Raw genomic sequence first — 23,942 nt, 5'->3', positions numbered from 1 at the left:
GGGGGGTGGGGGGTTACTTTTATTTTAAACTGTAACTATATTTCTGCTTTTCTATTTTTATGTGATAGCTTTATGTCTTTCGGAAATGAAGCTTCCTGTTGTTTTTCTTTTTTGGAGATGCTCTAAAAGGCAACTAGCCTACACAAGAATGTCTCTGCCACCTTGTATCAAATGCGATCTGGCTGCCCAAAATTATCTCCTAGTCATAACGTTCTATTTTAGAATTACATCAGATTTCTTACGTGCAAATAATGTAACAGCAGTTTAACACAGCTGATTGAGAAGAAGCCGTCCTTATTACAGCTTCTGTGTTGCTGTAATAAGCTTATTACAGCTGCTGTGTTGCTGTTAGTTCCAGTGCCTGGAAACCTTTGGAAATTACTGTCCTTTATCAACAGAGCTTTTCTTACTCAGTTATTTACAGTCTGTGTGTCCCATGTAAAGCGGGACATCCCTCTCCACTGCACAGGGCCTGGCAGTGAGCTGGCAGGGGAAAGCACACATATAAATAAGGGGACTAAAAAAACTGGAGGAAGAATTGCCAAGAAGTTTTATTATTTTTATATTAATTTTGTATAGCTGTAGTGCTGAGAAATTCCTTTCCACACTAACCCTTCTCCATGCAAGACACTGCAGGTCTGTAGCAGGGGAGGAGAGTCCTATCCAAACAATTTCTGTCTTGGCATAACCACTCAGAGAAATGGTTGTGTGACAACAGGCAGGGAGCACAGGCAAAGGGACTGGTAATGGTCTGATTGGAGGAGACAGCTGGCTTGTACTGGAATGGGTGGTGAGGGTGGCACAGAGCTCAGCAAAGGCTGTCACGGGAGTCACAGGGTGGATCTGCGGGTATTTATGGGGCACATCTCCCCAGTGTGAGGAGCATCAAGGCTGGGCGCTTAGAGGTGGGTCAACCAGACCACAAAAGAGGTAACCACGGGTCAGAGAAAAGCAGGAGTTCACACTGAGTGATGGAGAAACCACCAACAATCTGAAAAGTCCCAAAAATTTCCAATAAGGAAAATAAAACATAGCTTTGTGTTTGAAGAGGTGGAGGAGAGTCAGCTAAAAGAGGTGATTTAGCCAAAGGGCATAACCACTCAGAGAAATGGTTGTGTGACAACAGGCAGGGAGCACAGGCAAAGGGACTGGTAATGGTCTGATTGGAGGAGACAGCTGGCTTGTACTGGAATGGGTGGTGAGGGTGGCACAGAGCTCAGCAAAGGCTGTCACGGGAGTCACAGGGTGGATCTGCGGGTATTTATGGGGCACATCTCCCCAGTGTGAGGAGCATCAAGGCTGGGCGCTTAGAGGTGGGTCAACCAGACCACAAAAGAGGTAACCACGGGTCAGAGAAAAGCAGGAGTTCACACTGAGTGATGGAGAAACCACCAACAATCTGAAAAGTCCCAAAAATTTCCAATAAGGAAAATAAAACATAGCTTTGTGTTTGAAGAGGTGGAGGAGAGTCAGCTAAAAGAGGTGGTTTAGCCAAAGCAGCAGGACAGGACAGTAAGTCTAACAGCAGCAGAGCTGGTGGGAGTGAATGTTGCATGATTTCCTTTTGCCAAAAGCTAAAAACGCTGGAGGATTTTGCCTTTTGTGGATGTTCAGTAACTCAGAATGTGTTAGCAGGGCTAAACCATTGCTGGGGCATAAGTATGTAGAGAGAAATGACATCCCAAGGCAGCTTCCTGGGTCGTTTACAGCCCTGGATGCGCTTGGCCATTGTGGGAAACAGGTGTGAGCTGGGAGAGCAGGAAAATGAGGGCCTGTTTGGGCTCTACTGACTGATACCCACAGGCAAGGTTTTATTTTGTAGAAGGGAGTCAGGTGTGAAGCAGTAAGATTGATTTGTGAACTGTGTTTTTTTCAGAAATCAAAATTGATTCTTTTTGTTGTCGTTTACTAATGAGATTGCTCAGACATACGAGAGATGGGGAACCGAGGTACAACTGCAGAATCCCGGGGAGAATCGGTGGGGTTAACATTTTTGAGGAGCTTCCAGAAAACCTGCTGACAAAGAGAGTGGAGAGGTGGGCAGGGAACTGCTTTCTGCCCAATAAAATAAAGTAAATCTTTAGAAGTAGGAGAAAGCCTTTCCCTTGACCGCTTTAACTTGCCAACGAGCAATTACTCAGCAGATCGCTCTGCCGTTGGTCTCACTGACCTTGGCAGCGTTTCAAGGATTGGAGTTATACACGGATGAACTGCTCTTGAACAATTTTTTCCAACATATTAAGCACAAACAAGTTTTTCCTCAGCGCTGGGCGAGCAGGTCTGTCTTCCCACCTGTTTATTCTTTAAATGGGTGTTTACTTTGTGGCTGCTGCTGTAAAGATAGTTTGATTTGTTTATATTGCCCTTAGAGCCTCCAAGACGAGTAATGAGGTTCAGACTCTGGCCTGCTGTTGTATTTATTTTTCGTAGAGCTGTTTTCTTCAGGAACCTGGGGTTATGGAGAACCCAAGTCATTTTAGTGCTCATTTCCAAGAGTATTTCCACCCAGTGGAGTAAGGAGTGCTGCCCCCTCAGCTTGGTAAATGGAGTCAAACTGCCTTTCTCTCACCTGCCCTGGAGTAGGAGGTAGCTCTTTCTGAGCCATAAATTTCAAAACCCAAGGGATATGAGAACGTTTCTTCACGCAAACCAGTTCTTCGTTGTCCCCCTCCATTTGTAACCCAGGCATTTTTATGCCACTTTCAACTCTCAGCTTGGTAGCAGGATATTTATGTAATTTGCCTTGTGCGTATGAAAGACTCCCACTCCCCCTTTGTATGTCTAAAAATAAACAATTCATCGTTCTTATTTCTAAAAGTCATTAACCATTTGGCTGCAGCTGTGTGAAGTAGTTAAGAGAGGCAGATATATTTGTTTGATGCAGCTTTTAGCACCACATGAAGAGCAGTGGCCTATATTTTCAACTTCTTTGGGACACGAATATTCTGAAGCAGTTGTAAATTTTAAGGGCAATGCACTTTATTCACTTTTTGGGGAAGGAGTAGCCCAGCAGGTCTCTGCCTGGATGCACAGAACGAGGTGTATATGTTTGCATTAATCACAGGGGCGCTGACTGGAATGTGTAGGGAATCATCTAAATCCATAACTCCTGTGATCAAAGAGGTTGCCGTGTTCTCGGGAAGCATGAATGCCATTTAAAATTATAAAAATGTTTTGCACTTCCAATTAACAATTTTTACGTATTTCTAAACGCTGACTGTCTGTTGAGTCTCATTCTCAGTTAGCCCACGGTTTGGGGTGTTGGTTGACATGTGTTAAAGGGTAGGAAGAAAGAGATCAATTAAAACACAGTAATCCTTAGTTTTATTCCTCTCTAATATCTTTTAAACCCGTGATTGCTTCTTGAGTTATGCTGATTGTTATGTATACTGCAAGATATTCAAAAGGCAATATAGCCAAAGGAAATGCTAATTGCTCTAAACTTCCAGAGACCGTTTCTTTGGTTTTATTTCAATACTTCAGGACACTGGGAAGAAAAGTCATAGGTGATTGCAAAGGTTTGCTTTTTTTGGTGAGAAAATATGGAGCCATCTGCGTGCCTGGGTTAAGCATCAGCATTTCCCTAAGGCTGAGGATCGCAAGAGTGGAATTGGGAAATAATATATATTTTATTTTAATACACCTTTCATTTCTGAGAGAGAGCAGAATACACTAAATAAAGCAGGTTGTTTTTCTTTTTTTAAAGCAATGTGTATAGTGAGGTGGGCAAGATTGTTTTGACTAAGGGGGTAAACCCCATACGTGTTGCTGATTTCCACGGTTCCGTGGAGCATCTCTGGCAGGGGGTGCTTCCAGCTTCAATTCCCCACCCCGCCTGGGCCACCCTTCTGAGTCCTTGCCTTTGCTCTTTAAGGCCATCTCCAAAGGTTTATATCAAAGATATTCACGCTCAGTGTTGTGATGAAATTAATAAGAATTAACAAAACTTAAGATTCATTGCTATTGTTTAGCATCTTACGGGTTTGAACTAAACACTGGCAACTTGTATTTCAAATACTAAACAATTTAAGGCATCTCAATTGCTTACTGCCTTTTCCCTCCTGAGAATTGTCATGTTTTACCATTTCCTCTGTCCACGGGAGAACAGGTTAACTCAACAATTTACTGCAAATTTATGGAAAATCACCATCCAATTGTTTATTTGGTCCGGGGGTGACATTCAGGGGTCTGAGGGGAACATCCATGTATTATTTTGTGAAGCTCAGCCTGCATCTCAATGTGGTACAAGACCACACATGCACAGCTGGTACCCAGGTGATAGCCTGGATGAAATTTTGCTCTGTAATTAAGTTTTCATAACACAGTTGTGCTAAAATATGTTTTTGTTTCCTTTCTGTCCTGGCTCGCAATGAGTTCAGTGACCCTCTCCTGTCTGAGTAGTTGTTTTGTGAGATTGGAACCGATATTATTTCAGAAAGTCTATTATTTTTGGTGATATAACTGGCACGTACCATGAGTAAATTAAGTAACTGTCATAGGAAGCCCATAAATATGGATACTTTTCCAGCTGCTTTTCCATTAAACTCCGTTAGCTGAATGGAATTAGTAAATAATTATGTTGGTGGGGAATCTGTTATATCCACGTGCTGTGTAACATCTCGGTTTTACAATGCAGCTTAATTTTTTCTATAGACCAAATTAGTTTTTCGGGTAATCTAAATTGCAAATTGGCCAATTTGCATTAAAACTATGCCTTCTTGTTCAGATTTGTCAACACCTCTTTTTTAAAAAGTCTTTAACATTAAGCATGGGTGGGTAAGACCATCTGTTTATGGAGCTCGCCTGCAGCTCCATTACTTAACACAGGAGACAGGTTACAGCTGTTTAATTGTTACCATGTCGAACGATTATCTTTCCGTCCAAAATTAATATTTATATATGTGTGCACGGAAAGCATGTCGTTAAACATAAGGGATCTGAATGTGGATTAATGTCATTAAGCATTCGTATTAATCCCTCAGGAGGGCTGAAGTCAGCATCCTGGTACTCCCGTGCTGCTTTTGAGTGAGGCTGCTTCACCTGGGACACAGAACGGGAAGTCAAATCCAGTGGTCGCCTGCTGTAGAAGTCATATGTTGTACTGTGTTTATATTCCAGTGAGAATTGCTTTATCATCTAGGAATTTCCCCTAAAGTTTAGTTGAGGAAAAAAATAATAAGGAATCCAGTGAGAATTGCTTTATCATCTAGGAATTTCCCCTAAAGTTTAGATGAGAAAAGAATAACAAGGGACGGCGAAGTATTTATTTTAACCTTTTTCTTTGTATGGAAAGACACCGGCATCACGTTCAAACCATTCAAACCCCAAATAATTTTTCTTCCACAAGAAATTTCTACTTTCAGCTATTTTAACTAGAAAAAAGCAGGTTTAGATATTCAGAATTTAAAAAAAAAAAAAGTAAATAACATCTAGAGCACGCTCCCACACGTGTTTTCGTTGGTACAGAGTCTGTCCCGGCGACTGATTGAAATGGTTTTCTGATTAGGGACAAACGTGTAGGTGTGTGTGTGCTGGGTTCCTGCGTGGCCACGAGCAGAAGCAGCGTTGGTGCTGAGGAATGCCAAGCAGGCATCTCCTCCATCCGTGACGTGGTCTGCACCTGCTCTCCTCAACACGTGTTTCGCTTTGGGCTCCTCGTATTCCAGATTTCAAATTCGACTCGAGGGAAATGACACTTTATCTCGTTATAAGATCAGAGAGCAAGTCAAGACAAATGTGTTCCTCCTGTTAATTAAGCAAAGTGCTTGTAGAAAAACTTGATATGGCTATATATCATTACGCTATATATTTTTGAAGTGTGGGCTTGCCAAGGTAAGTCATGGACCAGTTTGAGGGCTTGATTGATCTTTTCCACGTTTGCAGGTTAGAGGGAGAGCAGTGTGGATGACCGGTATTATGATGACCACCATCAATTTTAGTACCAATGTTAAGTTGCCAAGCATGGTTTACTTTTCTCCAAAGTTTAAACTACTGAGAATATTCACATTTCAAAGTGTCAGGTATTTAATGTACCTTAATGCATTCACACTAAGAATTCTCATAAATTTAAAATTTGGTTGACTTTTCTCCGAAGTTTAAACTACTGAGAATATTCACATTTCAAAGTGTCAGGTATTTAATGTACCTTAATGCATTCACGCTAAGAATTCTCATAAATTTTAAGATATTTTTGAGATTTTAGGATTTTGATCAGAAGAAAATTTTTGTCCCTCAAATTAGAATAATTACTGCAATATGAATATATTCTGTAATTATCAAAATACCAAAGTCTATGTTTTTCCTTAGTTTTGAGTTCATGTAATTGTACATCAGTACAAATTTAATCTTAAAAGTAAGATTGTATCTGAATGAAGGTAGCACCTTTGACATTCAAACAGTTTATTCTTAGACAGAATCAACCAAAGATTCGGAACTAATTGTATGAAATATCAATTAGCTCATCACAATATTGTGAGTGAAATCCTACTTTCCAAACAGCTGACTTGACTGCACTGAAGTTGGGATTTCACCACAATATTGATAGCTGTACCCTCAATGCAACAACTTCAGGAAAAAGAAACAATGACTTTTCTTGGCACCCAGACGAGTGATAACCGCAGTTTAACAGGATTTCATGAAATTTAGAACAAATATTTTTGAACAATTTTTTTTTTTAATCTTTCCTGGGCCTGAAGGGCATGTTACTAATTTGCCAGGCCAATCCTTGAATATGCAAAATAATTTGTATGTTTGGTAGCTATAAAAATATTCAATTACCAGGTGAATTTAAGATAGTGCGTGTGTATCTGAAGCTGTGGAAAAAGTGAATTACTGGTCAGGCCTTAACACATTTCAAGAGCAAGTATCTCAAATACAAACTATCTGTTAGCCTGCTTTAAATTGCTAATTGCTGATTTGCATCTAAATGAGGACCACATGTGAAGTTCAAGTTAGGCACGTTCTCAGGAAACAGCAGAACCCTCTGAGATGTGAAGAATTTTAAAGCGTGTTGCAAAGCTTGCTTGAGCTGAAGTGCCCGGGAAGTGGGTGCTTTTGTACCCTGTGTAGTTGTGTGCTGGGGAGACACATGCTGCAAGTAATTCCAGCCAGCAAGAAAGATGGAAATAATGCTTCCCCCCCCCTTCCATCCCCTGATATGTTTTCAAGCCAAATTTATCCATGTGGTTCTTAATGTGAGCATCGGGTTTTATCGGCATCTGCCTGAGGCAGGTCTTTGTGAGTTTGTCCGCACTCTCAAACAGGTATTTGAACTTTTTCAGAGACTTTTTAAAATCCTTAATGGCATATACCCTTCTTTCTAAATCCTCCTCCAGTTAAATAGATGTTAAGTAGGAAACAACGCTGCTCATGAACTTACCAGCAGTCCCAAACTTCCTGTGCCTATTATGTTCTTAAAAGCAGCCAAACCTTTTATTCTAAGATATTTGTGGCTTTCCAGTAGTAATGATGAGAAATCTTAACTTTATAGTAAAATTGGGATAGATGTCAGAACAGAAAAAGGTGGTGGGCTTAGGTGCCCTTGTACGTGAAAACCCATAAATGGTTGATGCAAGGAACGGCTGCGGTTTGGGCAAGGGATAAATTGCATTAATTCAGGTCTCTATAGAAACATATGCAGCAAATACCTCCAGAGGCATCGGAGAAGAGTGCAGAAATGATGAAGGTGGTACAATTTCAGGATGAGGATTATGTTTTGGCCTGTGTAGGGAGGAAAACAAAGAAAATTGCCTGAAACTATTATTCCGTCCATGTGTTCTCCTTTACGAGAAGGGCAAGATGGGAATTGAGGAGTAGAAAAGTGTCAAAAAGGGAAGAGTGTTTGTAATCCTGCTCTATTGGCAGCGATGCTCTGAACATATGGTGTGTCTAAGACAAAGTTCTTATAAACTCAGAGAGAGGATGACGACCATGAGGTGCTTACAGTGGAAGAACATGTGCTTTCAGTACTGCTCGGTGATGAATAGAGAGAATTACATTTGCAAATGATACCAAAGCCCGCTGCCTCCGAGCACTTGGGAAGACGGGACAAGAATTTGAAATGACTTTAACAAATAGCACAGGCTACAGGCAGAAAAATAAGGTGCAATTCAACAAATGCCGGGTCCTCTGCTTAAGTAAGAACAATCAGCTGCACAAATCCAAGTTAGGAAGCAGCTCGCCGGGCGGCAGAGCATCACAAAAGGCTGTAGTGGATGATGAATTTGACATGAGTGATCCGCTCTGAAGACAGGTTAGAACAGGGGCTTTAAAATTTTATGAATTCTGGACTCCTGTACGTTTTCTGGTAGAGGTATGGAGCTCCTCAGAGATTGCATATGGATGCGTGGCTTTTTTTAGTCACTCTTTGAGGGTAAAAGCAGTTGCTCAAAGGAATCAATACGCTTCTCCCTAAGTCTGCTGTGGGTAGGATGAGAAACGCCAGGTTTAAATATCACAAGAGGTATTTCGGTTTTGCATCCAAAAGATGTTTTAATTGCCAGGATAGTTGATCTTTGGCTGGTTAGAAATGAGAGGAACTTAAGGGTGATGTGGTAGCCAGGTCAGGAGAAGTAAACCCCCACAGACCGAGACTCAAATAGGTTAGAGAGGGGGCAGGCCAGAGCCTCCCGCTCCGAGTTTTGTACCAGTCCCCCCAAAACAAGCACAAAAAGCTGTCTACACAAACTGCATCCCCCCCGGAGCTTGCCATGAAACTCGTGGAGTTTCTCTTCTCTTGGCAAGTGGCTGTGAGCCCACCAGGAGTGTGCCCCCTCCCCTGCGACTGCTTGAGCTGAGCGGGGAGTAAGGAATAATGTTTGTAACACTTTGTTAGCACAAATGGCAGACTCGTGGGTGGTTTGTCAAAGCCTCCCTGTTGCTCACCGTGAAAAAAAAAAAGTTAATGTCACAGAATGGAATCTCTTTCCTTTTCCCCTTTTTTTCAGTTTGCTTTGCGTGCACAGGACTTGATGCTTTCAAAAGCCCAAAAACCACATTCAAAGAACATTAGTAAAGTTGCAAAATCAAGAATAGAAAGTAAGGAAGCCACAAGGAAACACTTTTGTGTGTCATTATATCATATAACAAATGATATAATGTATATTAATTATGGCATATACATATCCTTGTAATAAAAGAATATAATGATACTACTAAGATAACTGCTTTTCCCTCTGTACCTGAGGGGCCCGATGTAAGAACGTTGCAAGGCTGTGAAGGGCTGTCACGTGCAGAAACTCTGTGTCATTTGTGCCAGAGGCTGGTACACAGGGGGATCTGGTCAAGAATGGGTTTGAAGAACTGGATTCTTCAAACTAGATTCCATCCTAGCTTCTACCAACTGTCTTCTGTTAGTCATTCACAAAGGCAAACTTTAAATGAGCATCCTCTGACCACTCTTTGTTTTCTGGGGACCTGACTTGCTTTTGTGTGACTTGCTAAAATGCTGATCTGTGTATGAAATCCTATCTAAGTATTTTGAAAAATCACATTATAGGTGTTTTCAACCAAATAGGTGGGTGTTTTTTGCTTTAACCTCTCTGTGCTTTAGCTACCCACTGGTAAAATGAGATGAGAATGCATTCTCTGCGCACACCAGTAGTGTGAAGATGCTATAGAAATAATTTTGATTTGGGGAGGCAGAGGATAGAAAAGTCTGTAAGAAAAATGTCACTTGTTAGTTTAGGTTAGCACAGTGTGCTTGTTACTAAGGCATCAGCCGTTTGTTGTTCATGAGGGAATGAGGACTGTCAGTTTTGTACACTGCTGAAGGAATAAGGTGATAAAAATTGCACAGGCAGCTGCAAACCCAGCGTTGCCTAAGTTTTGGGTGTTTGGCTTTACCACTCATGATATTCTTGTAACGTGGGGCTTTTTGTTCGTTGTATGGATTATAGATGAAGTTTTATACAAGTATTAAAAATCAGTGAAAATATTAAGTGAACATACTAAAACTTCCAAACTCTGAACAGACAAATGTATAGAAAGCTTAAGGGAAGCAGTCTGCTGTCAACCTACCGTACTTCACTTGCAGTCAGTTTTTCTACCAAGAAATTAAGATGGCATTTTGACCTGTTATCTCCTTATATGACACTTAGTACAAGGTTAATGCAGAAGTTTCAACGTGACTGATGTGAGGTACCTTGTTCACATCTTCCTGTAGATGATTCGTGTCTGGAGGCAGGAGGTGTGGGTCAGAGCAGAGATAAACACGTGGTTGCTCGCTTTGGTCCCATTCTTTTGTGTAGGCCTTTTGTGATAGGACAAGAGGAAATGGCCTCAAGTTGTGCCAGGGATGGTTCAGACTGGTTATTAGGAAAAATGTTTACACTGAAAGGGTTATTGCACATTGGAATGGGCTGCCCAGGGAAGTGGTTGAGGCACCATCCCTGGAGGGATTTAAAGGACAGGTTGACGTAGTCCTTGGTGACATGGTTTAGTGATGGTTTTTTATCAGAGTTAGTTTGATGGTTGGACTAGATGATCTTAAAGGTCCCTTCCAACCCGGACAATTCTATGATTCTGTGATTTTTGCTTCACATCTGGTGGTGCTGTGAGGTCAAATTCTGTTCTTACAGCAAAGAAACCCATGACTCTTGTGGGGCTGTTGAGCTGACATTGTGATGGGACTGTATTTACACTGCAAAAACCATGTGGCATGTTGTAGTCCAGTGTCCAGGTCACAAAGAGCATGATGGGTGAAGATGTCTGGTGGAGGATAATAATGTAAACTAATAGGAATATAAATTTGCTATACAGTATTTAGAAGCATGTCACCATTATAATCCTTTATGACAGAATACTCAGACTAAAGCAGTGTTATAAGTACCAATTAAGGAACATCAAATCAATGGCTATGTGACTCATGCTGATTTAAACAGGAGCTGATTGGGATAAATGGATTTAATATGTCCGTTTATTCTGTGGCTATTCTGTCATACCTGGAGGAAGCAGCGTATGAATAATCTGAGGAAGACACTGACTTAATGTCTCTGATAGGAGACTAATGGGAGACATTAAATTTAAAAAAAAAATGTCTGGGTTCTGACTGGTTGTGAATTAAGCCAAGTTAAATGTGAATTTGCCTGACTGTTACCAGTTCTATGTAAAATACATTTGTCTGCCACATATTTATAAAAATACCCACATCCATTGATAACACCATTTATATTTTACATTGTATGAATTTGGAATGCCACTTACATCTTCATGGATTTTTACTATCCTAGAAAATGTACCCATTGTATGTCTTCATTTTTGTTTTCTTCATCCCATTTGGAGCTATAGGAAGTCCCTGTACTCCTGGAAAAATAGTAAGAATTTAAGTTTCACAGTATTAGACCCTGCAAGCAAACCCTTGTAGGTGTGTTGTCTAGCTGCCTGATTAGGCTTGTTAAGGACTTAACGTAACCCAGATGTGTAAATATCTTGCCAAGGAGCACCTGCTGAGATGCTCCATCCTGCTGAAGTGCTCCAAATCCCACCTGGAATTCTCTATGCAGGAGGAAAAAGGCTTGTATTCTGTACTGCAGCCCAGAGCTGGGTTCATTCCTGTTTCCGTTGCAGTGAAGGTAAGGAAGACAGCAGGGCTAGTTAAACCTCACTGCAAAGCTACACTATTTTTGGTCACTCATTTTCTGCTTTTTGATTCTTCTAGAATGCTGCACGTTCACCAAAATAGTTTCTCATGTTGTCCTTAATGTCAACTGACCATGAGTAAAAGGATGCTGGAAGGCAGAACTTGTTTTCTCAGCTTTATGGTTTTATGGTCTGGAACTGACTTCTTATAAGGCTACTGGACACAAAAATATAGCATTTTCTCAATCTTTTTTTTTTTTTAAAAAAAACCAAACTGCAGATGGGATTTCTGAAAGGAAATAGCATGCAGGGGCCTGGCATTGCAGGGACTATTTTTAGTTGTTGAGGAGGTTTTTTGTACACTCTCTTTTGTTACCTATACCTACATTTGTAGGGGCCTTTAATGTTTCATTGGTGGACAGATGCATTCCCCAGACAGACCTAATTGCATCCATTTTATGGAGTAAAGCTTGATTTTTTTCCTCCACACGTACTGTGCCGTGTTCTGAGAGCAGCTGTGCAGGAGCACAGGGAATTGTGTTGGATGAGTAAGAGAAGAATTTGATCCACCCTGAAATGCAGCTGTATCACTTTTCTTTTTGTTTGTGGTTAACGTGAAAAGCTACTTAGTTTGTTGCTGCTGTTCTAAATGTTCCGTAATTGATGTTTTCATCTTCTTCCTTTGTCTCCCTTTAACCTTACCATTTTAGAAAAAAAAAGTAAAAAGCCCGACTGTGCAGTGGACACCTGACACTTGCTTTGAGAGAGAGGGACGAGAGAGTTTCCACCTCTTTGTGGTAGCAGTGACTGTGGTTTCTGTGAGACTACGTCCCTCATCACCTCCCTCCCTGGGCTCAGGAAGAGCTTTTTCCCATTCATCCCATCTGAAGGAAAGGCTGTAGTTTCTTACCCATCTGATACACAAAGTTGAGGGATAAGTGACCGAATACTTGCCAGACAGGGGCCATCATCCAGCAGGGAAAAATTTAGGAAAGGTCAAACTTTGAAAGAAAGAGAGCCCAGGAGGGATCTGTTGAGAGACCTTGTCCACGCAAAACCAGGGATTGAGTCCAACGTTGTGTCCCCACTGCAATAGTCTGTAACATCCCATCACCTCATGTGCAGGTGGCTGGGCTTGGACCCGTCCCACGTGGTTTTGCTGTATGATATTAACCCCTTTAGAATCACAGAATGGTTTGGGTTGGAAGGGACCTTAAAGATCATCCAGTTCCAACCCCCTGCCCTGGGCAGGGAGCCCTCCCACCAGACCAGGTTAGCACGACCCCAGCTGATGTCCATGATGTACCTGTAACCCGTCTCTGCAGGGTTTCATGCATTAAAAGCAGAGCCTCCTGCTTTAAATCCATCCTGTGCTCTGCCTGTCATTCATCCATCTGCCTCCTCAAAGTCTTTGTGGAATTTTAAGTGTCGTAACTTATGGGAAGGGTGGGGGGGAAGTCTTGCTATTCTTGGATAGACCATATTATTTATTTAAATACATCTAAAGCCTAAGTTTAATTTTCACCCGTTTTTCCAACTGAAACAGATCACCACGCAACTAATCCCACTGCGCCCTCTCCCACCCCATATATATGATCTAGCTTATTTTATGTAATTGGTGTGTGTGTGCTCAGAACAATAACTGGCTGAATTGAAGCAGAAGAAAATTATTCCTACTAAAAATCCTGTTAATCCAATCGGAATTAAGATACTGTGCTTGGTTATGCTGTCAGTCATACGTGACCTGCAAATTAAAGATCTTCCAGTATGGTCAGTGTTTTAAAGATCGTAAACTAAGTAATTACTCTTATGTTGTGTTGGAAATTGAATTTTTTTTAACTAGCTCTGGTGATATTTTTGTTATATGTAAATATCAAAAGAATGTGAGGAGAAGTCAGGAGAAAAACATAGTCTCAGGAAGGCAGCATCTCTTCCTTCTGCGGGCCTCCTTGGGAAAACAGTATCATTTAGTCGTGACGGTTTTTGCTGAAAAGAGAATTTCTTGAATTTGTAAAAGCTTTGAAATACGTTTTCATTTTGTAATGTAAGACCTCTCATGTCAGGTGCACCTGCTTGATTTGCATGTGAATTCTGAACAATCCTTGTTTTATGTGACACTTCTGAAATGTCTGTCTGTTTTGTTTTTTTTCTTTTTAATTCTCAAGCTCACTATTTGGATAAGATAGTGAAAGGTACTGTATATTTGCTCTTTGTGACATGCCTATACCTACATGTACTTTGTTTATATGAATATATAGTTACAAACATGCTAGTTTGGGCAAAAGAATCTCCTCTTACATACATTCCATGGATAATAGCTTTAACTCATATGATTTTCAACTCATTTCGAATTAAAAATGAAATCTTGCTGTGTAATATATTAACGTTTTATTAGTAATTATACATTTATATACAAACTGTTTACATGTATTAGATTCTGTTTGAACCAAAAACTGAAGATAGGATTCATTTGCTGTTTGGTGCTTTTTAATTTGTTAGTTTTGTCATTGGATCTCTACCTACAAAACTGCAAATATTTAGGAAAAACTCAAAAAACTGCAAATATGTAGGAAAAACTAAAAAAACTGCAAATATTTAGGAAACAAAGCAAAGCTATGCTCTTGTCACAGAACAAGTGTCATTAGTTGTAAAGAGCAGATTAATTATAGATATGTGTATGTTTATAGATAGATAGATCAATAGAATATCCCAGGCTTTTAAGCTTTTCTTTATCTGAATGTAGAAAATTTATGGGAAATTATTACTTGTATTTTGTATGAATCTGGAAAAAGCTTATAAACTCTATGCAACATTTTCAATTAAAAGGTTCAAGGATGCAAAAGCCTAACATGAAACAGCAAAGATTCATTTATCTTCAGTTATGGTGCAAAGTTGATTTAGAAAAATGTTTAAAATATTCCTCCCCCTCTTTCCCTGAGTATCTTTCTCTATTCCTTATTTGTGTTTTTTTCATTAGAATATGGCAATATTCATGGCAATATCCAGGCTTTCACACAATAAGTCTTGAGTGTACCCAGTTGACTCCTAAAACGCTCTGTCAGTATTGCAATTAAATATGTAAGTCTTCCATAAATTAAACAGAAGAAAGATGAAGGAAAAAATAGCTCTCAGTACGTCAACAAATCCTATTAGCAGCTAAAGTCTGAAACAGTAAGAGTAGCAAGAGTAATCTCGGCACAATATCCATAAGTGGAGCATCACCATACTGCCTCACAAGAGGTTTTCCTGATTCTCTGCTTTCTAAGAGTAATCTATAACTTTTTTTTTTTTTTTTTTCTGGTAATGTTTGCAATTTGGAGCTATGTGGTTGAAAGGAGTCAGTAAATTCCAAAGTCTTTAGAAACAAAAAAATAGACTCTTAGTTCTGAAAGATTGTTCTAAGCTCAACTAAGCTTAACCAAAACAGATCAGTAGATTAGTTCACAAAACCAGTACTTCTACAAAATGAAGAAGTTTTCAGCCAGTCACTCAGGTTTTTTTTTGGATAAAAGTTTACAGAAAATCATTGTGTCCAAAAATATCTGATTTGTAGCCACCTTCTCATAAGATACTTAGTGCCATATCTGTACTTGCTTCTGTCGGTGTCTTATCATAGCCATAGATAAGGAACACCAAAATCTACATATTTATAGTGTTGTCATCCTCATACAGATCATGTTGGCTGCATGCCAGATTCCATCACTAGGAAGTGACAGATACTGGTTTTTGGTGTTGTTTTTTTTTTAAAAAAATGCAATGTTAGACTGAAAACAATTATCGATTTTGGATATATTAAATTATTTTAATTGTTTCCCAAATTTTCCCTCCTTGGCCATAAAAGCAGACAAGATAGGATATAAAGGTAACAGCACAAAAGCCTTAGGGAGATTGTCACAAAAAATCACTCTCTGCTATCTGTCTTGAAGCACGTCACTACCGTGTTTTTGTTCAGTCTATCAATGTTTTATTGTGGTCCTTATGGTATTTCATTTTGTCCGTCCTAAGTAATCAAATACGCACAGCTATTACATTTAGTTGGAAATCCTGTTGGTCCTGTCCCATCCGTATGCAGCCTGAATCCTAATGTTTGTTAGAATAGATGCTAAGCTGCTTCACTATTTCCTGGGCTTTGCTTATTCTGTGAAAAGGAATGTATTTTTTGGCATAAAGTATAGTCATTAAACCTGGCCTATACTTTGTGCAATTATTTAACGCACTGTAATTTCACATGAATATACGGCAACTCTGAGACCAGATAAAGTTAACGTTCTCTTTTATTACGTGCCTAAAATCCTGCCTGTTTTCCTACGTAAGAATTTGGAGGGATTTGTTCATAGTACCAGGGAGCTTAAGCCTTTGTGCCAGTGAGTACCGAATTCTGCATAGAGCAAATAACGATCTGTTCTCTGAGCGCAGAAAAATGTGTCATTTTGCACAGCTGTGTTTGCACTATGCACTCATCTCTTGCTGCTTTGCCAAAAAAATAAAAATAAAAAATAATATACAAAAAAAATTTTTTTAAAAAACCCAAACTTAATTTTGTCTGGCCTGCAGGTATTTAGAGGATTGGTGCATTTATTTCCTGCCTGTACAGGTAAGTGGTGTCTCAAGTGTCAGGCCAATCAAAGATGCCACTTTGTTAAGAATTAACGTTCCCCGGGTAATGTTGCTGTTCCACTCCATGTGCAATTACAGTATTTGTGCTGTTCTTAAGGCCTGTTCCCAGTAAGTGTCCCTTGTTTGTATTATTTTTTTTATTCTTTTTTTTTTTTTTTTTTTTTAATATAATTGCAATGTTGAAATCACTTGTGCTTTTTTTTCTTCTTTGTCTGTTTGGACAGAGGGCTGCCCTGGCTTGTGCAACAGCAACGGGAGGTGCACGCTGGACCAGAACGGCTGGCACTGCGTCTGCCAGCCGGGATGGAGGGGAGCGGGCTGCGACGTAGCCATGGAGACCCTCTGCACCGACAGCAAGGACAACGAAGGAGGTAAGAGATCCCCACTGCAGCTTTCAACACAGGGGAGAACGTGCTGAGGAACTGAGACTTCACAGGCGGTGAAATACTCCATCAGTATGGAGTCGCACCATCAGAGCGGACTCCATCAGTATGGAGTCGCACCATCAGAGGGGGGCAGGGGTTGGGAGGGACCTTTGGAGATCATCTGGTCCAACCCCCTCCCAAAGCAAGGTCACCCAGAGCAGTCTGGACAGGAATTGAGTATCTCCAGAGAAGGAGACTCCACACCCTCTCTGGGCAGCCTCTTCCAGCGCTCCATCACCCTCAAAGTAAGGAAGTTTTTCTCATGTTGAGATGGAACCATCCCCACATTTTACTAGCTCTTCTGCCTGTAAGAATATCCTGTGGTGTTCAGTGCTTCCGTACGGCAGATCAGCAGAGCCTCACAAGATGCTTATGACAGTTGAGATATGTACTTAGAAAATGATGGGTGTCACCTTGGTTTCCTTGCAATATTCTTTTATACCGGAATGAAACGCAGCCTCAACTCAGTCAACTGTAGCAGAGGGGAAAATAAAGAAAGGAGTTCAAATTTTCAGTGACCTCAAAAGGAAATTATCCCAAGAGAAATGGCCAAACAGAGTTTACCCTGCGACCTATGATGCTATTGCTGGAAAAAAGTGGTTGCCCAGTCTACAGAGATAGATGCCCCTCCATAGCCTGTGAATGCTCTGGGAACTGACAGGATGCTCCCAGAAATCTCTCGGGATTTTTTTTGCCTTGCTTTTCCCCAGTCTTATAATTCGGGTGACAGGTAACAATCCGCAGCGAGATGACTTAAGGAATCAATCTGCCATCACCGTTGTAGGGTAGGGAAGGTAGAGGGGCTGTGTCTTTGGCCTGACTCCAGAATCACCCAAAAAAAACCCCCAGAAAACCAAGATGAAATGCGAATGCAGTCAGATATTAGATCAGCATGATGCTGTTACTGTCTGTCTTTCTTCCCCTTCTCCCATCAGCTCTTTTTGTTTAACACCTTCAGAATCAGAGCAGAGATAAGACGCTCCGTTAGGGCCTCAGGATGGTGATAAAGCCATCTGAGACTTTCTTTTTCAGCTTTAGAGTGTGAATGCCTCTGCCATTGCTGGCCATCTCTTTGCTCTCATATCCCGACTGCAGTTGGGATTTTAGACCAGCACAAACTGTAAATAACAGCAGCATTTCCTTCCCCAGGAAACTAAATAACATGGTTAAAGCAGTGCTGCTGTTTATTGCTTTACATGTCATTTGATTCGTCATCCTTCTCCATTACATATTGTGTATTTTGAGTCAGTTTTGCACATTTAGGGGGCCTAAAGAATGTGAGACAAATACTCAATCTGAGCCAGGGTGATGCTGGATTTCTGCTTGTGGGAAGGGAGCAAGAGGAACAATCAGCCACAGTATTTCTGTGTAGAGATTTGGAAAGCTGTGCTGTTTGGGGAATTAAGTTCAGATGGGCTAGGGAATTATGAAAATAAGGAAGAAAGAGAAACCTGCAAGCATGACAGGAGGCAAAGCAAGGAGGAGGAGAAACTAGGTTAGAGCATAAACAACTTGGAGGAAAAAAGTAGATCGTGTAGAGAGAAAAAGAGGGAAAAAAATTGAAAGCCCAGTGATAGACTAAAGCAGAGTCAGTAAACGTTAGAGATAATAGAAGGATGTGACACATCAGAGGGAGAGTCGAGAGCAGATAAGGGAGCAGTGGGAGGAAGAGGAGCAAGGTGAACAGGAATGCACGTGAACTGAACAAGGGAAAAGAAGATGCTCCTTCAGACTGAAAACAGTAATATCTGCTCGTGAGGAGAGGGGAAAAAAGAACGAGGAATTGGAGCAGAAGGATCTAAGAGGATAACTTAAAGTTCAAGTAGAAAGAACAACATTGCAGAAAAAAAAAGTTTAATACTGGTATTTTGTTGCTTTTTTCCCTCTTTTTTTTTTTTTTTTTAATTTTTTCCTCTACAGACATTATATATGAGGAAGGGATTGGTCAAACTTTTGCCATGATTGACTTGTGTAATGCTGTCTGCCACTGGCACTTCTCTTCCAGTGGACCTTATTTTAAGTTGTGTGCTTCAGTACAGAGCGTATTCACTTCAGTGTTTCGCTAGTGGCTGAGCAAAAGGGTTAAAATATAACAATTAAATAAAATTTAAAACTGGAAGCATACCAAAGAGAACTGGAAAAAGAAAGTCTTCTTTGCCAGAACCCCACCTGGAAAGAGAAGCGGTGTTTCTTCCCTTTCCAAGAGTACCTGCAATCAGCCCACAGATCTCTGGAGCAAGCTGTTGGGATTCCAGCCAGATACAGGGAATGGCTCAAGGATGGCTCTGCTGGATTTCTTTGTTGAGGGAGATCAGGTTATTTGAGCACTTGGGCTGAATTCATACCTGTGACTGCAGGTCATGTGATTTACATCGCACTAGGCTCAGTGGTTGTATAATTAAAGTTATCTTGGTTGTTAGCTAATTGATACGCTGTGATTAATGTTTATGTTTCATCCTACACTGGAGACAATATATTTCATATATTAATATGAGTATAATTCATTAATAACAGTGTCTGCTGTTCCTTTGATTCTAAGCTCTTTGTAGGACCAATTGTTCAAATTCTGTGAACATCAGCATCCCAGGGACCTCAGTAGGAATATTCTCCATAGGAAGTGCTAATGACATCAAGGCATCCTTGATTGTTTTCCCTTCTAGATACTGTTGACATGTGATGGGATGATTGTTACTCGTCTTACTTTTAATATAGATTTTTGAGACTCTTGCAGATCGTTTCCTTTCTCTTTAAGGATCATTCCTTATTTTTCCATGTGTTTGGTTTGAATAACGAACGTTTCCGTTCTCTTTAAGGATCATTCCTTATTTTTCCATGTGTTTGGTTTGGATAATATATACAGAATTTTCTCTACATTTTAGCAACCCTCAAGGAAGTGTGTGCAACAAGCAGACCTTGGGCTGTGTTAAACTCCTAATGACTTTGTGGTGAGAGGGGAAGTAGGGGTCATCCATGGGTGGAGTAAGCCCAACTTCTTTATTTCGGAAAAAATGTGTCGCTGTTGTACTTTAACAGAGTGGGCCATGGTTTGTCATCACTGTAGGAAGAATAAGCTGTTTACTCTTTAGTTTAGGTAGGTCTTTATTGAACAGATTCCTTTGTTAAGTGTGCTTTCTATTAGCTCCTATCCAGCTATTAAAAGTATTTACGGGTTTCCACCAGCAGGATTTAAGGGATTATTAATATTCTTTTATTACTAAAATGAAAATAAATACTGTAATAAAGAGAGGCGTACTTAGCACTACTGTATTTTTGTAATTACTTGCATGGGCTTGGCTAGCCTGCTCCTGATAAGCCTTGTCACAGGGTAGTACAAATTCAGCCTAATAATCCAACCTCTGATAGTGGCTAACAGCAAATGCTTAGCAAAAGAATATAATGGGACAAATGTGAACTTCTATTGTCTTTGCTGTACTAGCAGGCTGCTAATTAAAGTAGGAAATTACTGCCACAGTATGCTTTGAATGTCAGAAGGGTTACTAAGGACAAAGACAACCCAAACTCAGGGTTTTTCAGGAAGTTTTTACTTGAATTAGGGCTTATAGTGGCATGATCAACGTCCTCTGGTTTGTGCTCCAACACTTCCCGTTATTCTTCCAGCTTTTTGTTTGCATCTATGGGTGCTGAGGAGTGCTGGGTTGATACATCCATAGCCCTTATCCATGGTGACTCGATCATTTCCTTCTGAAGTCACAGCTCATTTAGAGCCCAACACTTTATATTTTAGGCTCTTTCACTCCCAACAGGAATATTGAGTTTGAGTAGGCTATAGGTATGCTTATAGGGAATCTGCAATAAGAGCATTGAACAAGGTCCTTGTGCGCTGCTCAGGAATAAATCAAGGGCTTTTTCTGCTTTTGTGGCTTTTCCAACCAGCTGCTCCTACGGGCGGTCATTTTTGGTGTCTATAATTGAGTCTATTCATTATAGCCTGTAGGAAAATTGAGCTGTGTGAGGAAAAATGAGGTTTGTTAATAGTTTTCTGTCCTTTCCAGTCTCTTGCCTTTGTGTGCCACCATCACCGGAACCATCCTGGTGGGATGGCCACCACCATAGCTCCAAAACTATGTTCTTCCTATATAGGCACTGAATTTCGCTTCATGGAGAGTTTTTGTTGCCTCAACTTACTTGCCAAGAATGTGATTTATGTAGGTTTTTGGCCACAATCTCCCCTTGGCACTGGCAAAACTTGTGCCCAGGGCTTGTTTTGTCCCCATGTTTCTTCCTTCCAGCAATTTTATACATACTCTTTAAATCCCATTCAAAAGCAAACACGCCCCACTGATACACCTTATCTTTTAGATATCCATAAATGTGGGAATCCTCTGTCTTAACTCCTCTTATTTAATGTTCTGGGGGTTTTATTAGTCTCTGCAAAGAAGCAGCCTTATCACCAGACCATGCTCCATTGCAATTCTGTGCATTTTGCAGCAAGATTTTTGCAGCTAGACCTTAGCTTTTGAGGAAGAAAACAATAATGTAGTCATTTCATCTTCTCTATATAGAAGAACCACTTACATCTACAACAGAAAAATGCCAAATAGCCTTCTGAGACGGATAATGATTGTCCATCTGGCTGTAGGGGTTTCTATTTTCTTTATAATTTCACTGTCATATTTGAGTGATGTAACTGATAAGCCAGTGTTGAGCTAAGTTTCTTGTTTTTCAGGCTAAACAAAATTCATCAATAATTTTGCCCAGCCATTTCAGAAAGGAAATTTTACTCTGCTTCACACCGTGCAATAGAGTACTCGGCTGAGTGGTACTAGATAGCTCTAGCCACATAAGTACAGAGAAAGAATGAAAAATGTTTTCTCAAGTTATAAGGAGCCAGATTCATAACCATCCGTCACTCGCCTGGGCAAGTTCCTGATAAACTCCACAGAAAAATAACAAACAGCGTATCCCTGTATCTTGGCTGGTGAAAATGAGATTCTTTCTCTGATTGATGTTAGCGGAGAGGCTTGTAAAAATGCATTTCCAGCTGATTAGTTCAGAAGGTGTCAATCTCATGCAGTTTTATGACCTGCAGACTATACTCCAGATGTACATTTGCTTTTTATAAACTAACAAAGATGAATGTCGAAATTTGAGCATTTCTTTGGCAACTGCACCAGATAATGCCTGGGAGACCGTACTGAGATATATAAACCCCAAAACTGTGCTTTTAACCATCACTACCCCCAGCTTTGACACTGCTCCAGGCTTCCAGAGTTCAAACCAGCAAGGGGGGGTCAGTACCTCAGCTGGGAAAGGGTTTCAGATTGTACAAGAATGAGACTAGAAAATCACAAGAGTCATTTGAGGTTGGAAAGACCTCTGGAAATCACCTAGTCCCACCCCCTGCTCAAAGCAGGGTCAACTGGAAGGATGCTCAGGACCGTGTCCAGTTGGGTTTTGAGTATCTCCAAGGATGGAGACACCGTAACATCTCTGCGCAACCCATTGCAGCGTCTGACCACTTTCACAGTAAAAAAAACCAACAAGTTTTTCTGGTGTTGAGACAGAATTTCCTGTATTTCAGTTTGTGCCCATTGTCTCTCCTCCTTCCACTGGACACCACTGAAATGTGCTCTTTTTACACCCTCCCATTAGGGATCTGTAGACATCGATGAGATCCTCCCCCTGATCCTTCTCCAGGCTGAACAGTGCCAGCTCTCTCAGCCTTTCCTCATACGAGAGACGTGTCAAGCCCTTAACCCTCTTCCTGCTCTTCACTGAGCTTTCTCCAGGATGTCCATGTACTGGGAAGCCCAGCCTGCACACAGCACTCCTGCTGTGGCCTCACCAGTGCTGAGTAGAGGGGACAGATCACCTCCATTGACCTGGTGGCCACACTCCTCATGTCATTGGCACCTTTTTTGCCACAAAGGGCATGTTGCTGGCTCCTGGTGTCCACCAGGACTCCCAAGGTGTTCTCCAGAAAGCTGCCTTACATCCAGTTGTCCCCCAGCGTGTGCTGCAGCCTGGGGTTGTTCCCTTCCAGGGGCAGGACTTCACCCTCTTCCTGCTCTTCACTGAGCTTTCTCCAGGATGTCCATGTACTGGGAAGCCCAGCCTGCACACAGCACTCCTGCTGTGGCCTCACCAGTGCTGAGTAGAGGGGACAGATCACCTCCATTGACCTGGTGGCCACACTCCTCATGTCATTGGCACCTTTTTTGCCACAAAGGGCATGTTGCTGGCTCCTGGTGTCCACCAGGACTCCCAAGGTGTTCTCCAGAAAGCTGCCTTACATCCAGTTGTCCCCCAGCGTGTGCTAGTGCCTGGGTTTGCTCCCCACCAGGGGCAGGACTTTGCTCTTCTCTTTGCTGAACTGCATGAGGTTCCCGTCAGCCCCTTTCTCCACCCCAACGAGGTCTGTCTGAATGGCAACACGACCCTCTGGCATATCTCCATCCCAGGAAAAATCAATGTTCTTTCTTTTCTTTAAAAAAAAAAAAAAAAAAAAAAGTTGAAACTTTGATATGATCTTTAAAAAAAAAAAAAAAAAAAAGTTGGAACTTTGATATACTTAACGATGACTTTTTCATCCCTTTTATTTTCCCTGAACTGACTTCAATGTCAGTCGAGTTAAATAAGAATTTTAGATGTGCAAAAGAATAGAAATCCCAGTCCCTTACTATTTTGCCAATCCTCTAACTGATCCACATAACACAGCAATCCTTAGAGGAATACCTTTAGAAGATCTCTGTTTACTTACACTCTTTCAACATATGATTGAACAAAAATGGATCATATTTTTCCCTTCAGAAAGAAGTTTTACTCTAAAGCTGGCTGCTTTTGTGAGAGAAGCAGTCGCGGGGCTTCCTCCGAGTGCTGCACGGGTGGATTTTTCAGTTCAGTGCAGCAAGAAGCTCCTGCTCTAATCTAAATGGAATAATAAAATGTTTGAGCTATTTCAGTCTTGCTGTTCTTTTGGGGAAACAATTATCAGCTCCGCGATACCGTCTTACATTCATCTCGATATTTTCTGGAGCTGACATTTCCAGGCTCATTTTCCTTACGACTTTACTTACAGCAAATTAGTAGTTATCAATTTGATCTTGATTTTAATCTTTCACCAAATTAGATTTCCAGTGATGTGACAGATCTAACGCTCGTTATACGTGAATATTTCAGCCCATAAGCACCCATGTGTTTAAATCCTGTTTATGCTGGCCAGCATTCCTCAGCAGTTCATTCAGAATAAAATCTAAATGTGAGATACAGATTTCATTCTCCCATACATTTTCATGCAAAATAGTTGTGGAAATTGCCTTTGCCACCAGCAACAAAATCTTTCTGCCAAGGTATAAAGGAATC

The 23,942-nt window shown here is 40.9% G+C and overlaps 1 protein-coding gene across 1 annotated transcript in view; it reads left to right on the top strand.

Annotated features, from left to right (window-relative positions):
* Nucleotides 1-23,942, top strand: part of TENM3 (teneurin transmembrane protein 3) — a 1,441,984-nt gene that overhangs the window by 1,359,096 nt on the left and 58,946 nt on the right. Inside the window, exons 23-24 of the mRNA XM_014945587.1 lie at nt 13,743-13,769; nt 16,419-16,565. Of these exons, the coding sequence (XP_014801073.1) occupies nt 13,743-13,769; nt 16,419-16,565 (174 nt within the window). The remainder of the gene's footprint in view (nt 1-13,742; nt 13,770-16,418; nt 16,566-23,942) is intronic.

Source organism: Calidris pugnax, unplaced genomic scaffold (genome assembly GCF_001431845.1).
Source record: "Calidris pugnax isolate Ruff unplaced genomic scaffold, ASM143184v1 scaffold58, whole genome shotgun sequence".
NCBI classification, from domain to species: domain Eukaryota; kingdom Metazoa; phylum Chordata; class Aves; order Charadriiformes; family Scolopacidae; genus Calidris; species Calidris pugnax.
The sequence above is the reverse complement of the archived record's forward strand: the minus strand, read 5'-3'. Positions and strand labels throughout refer to the sequence as shown.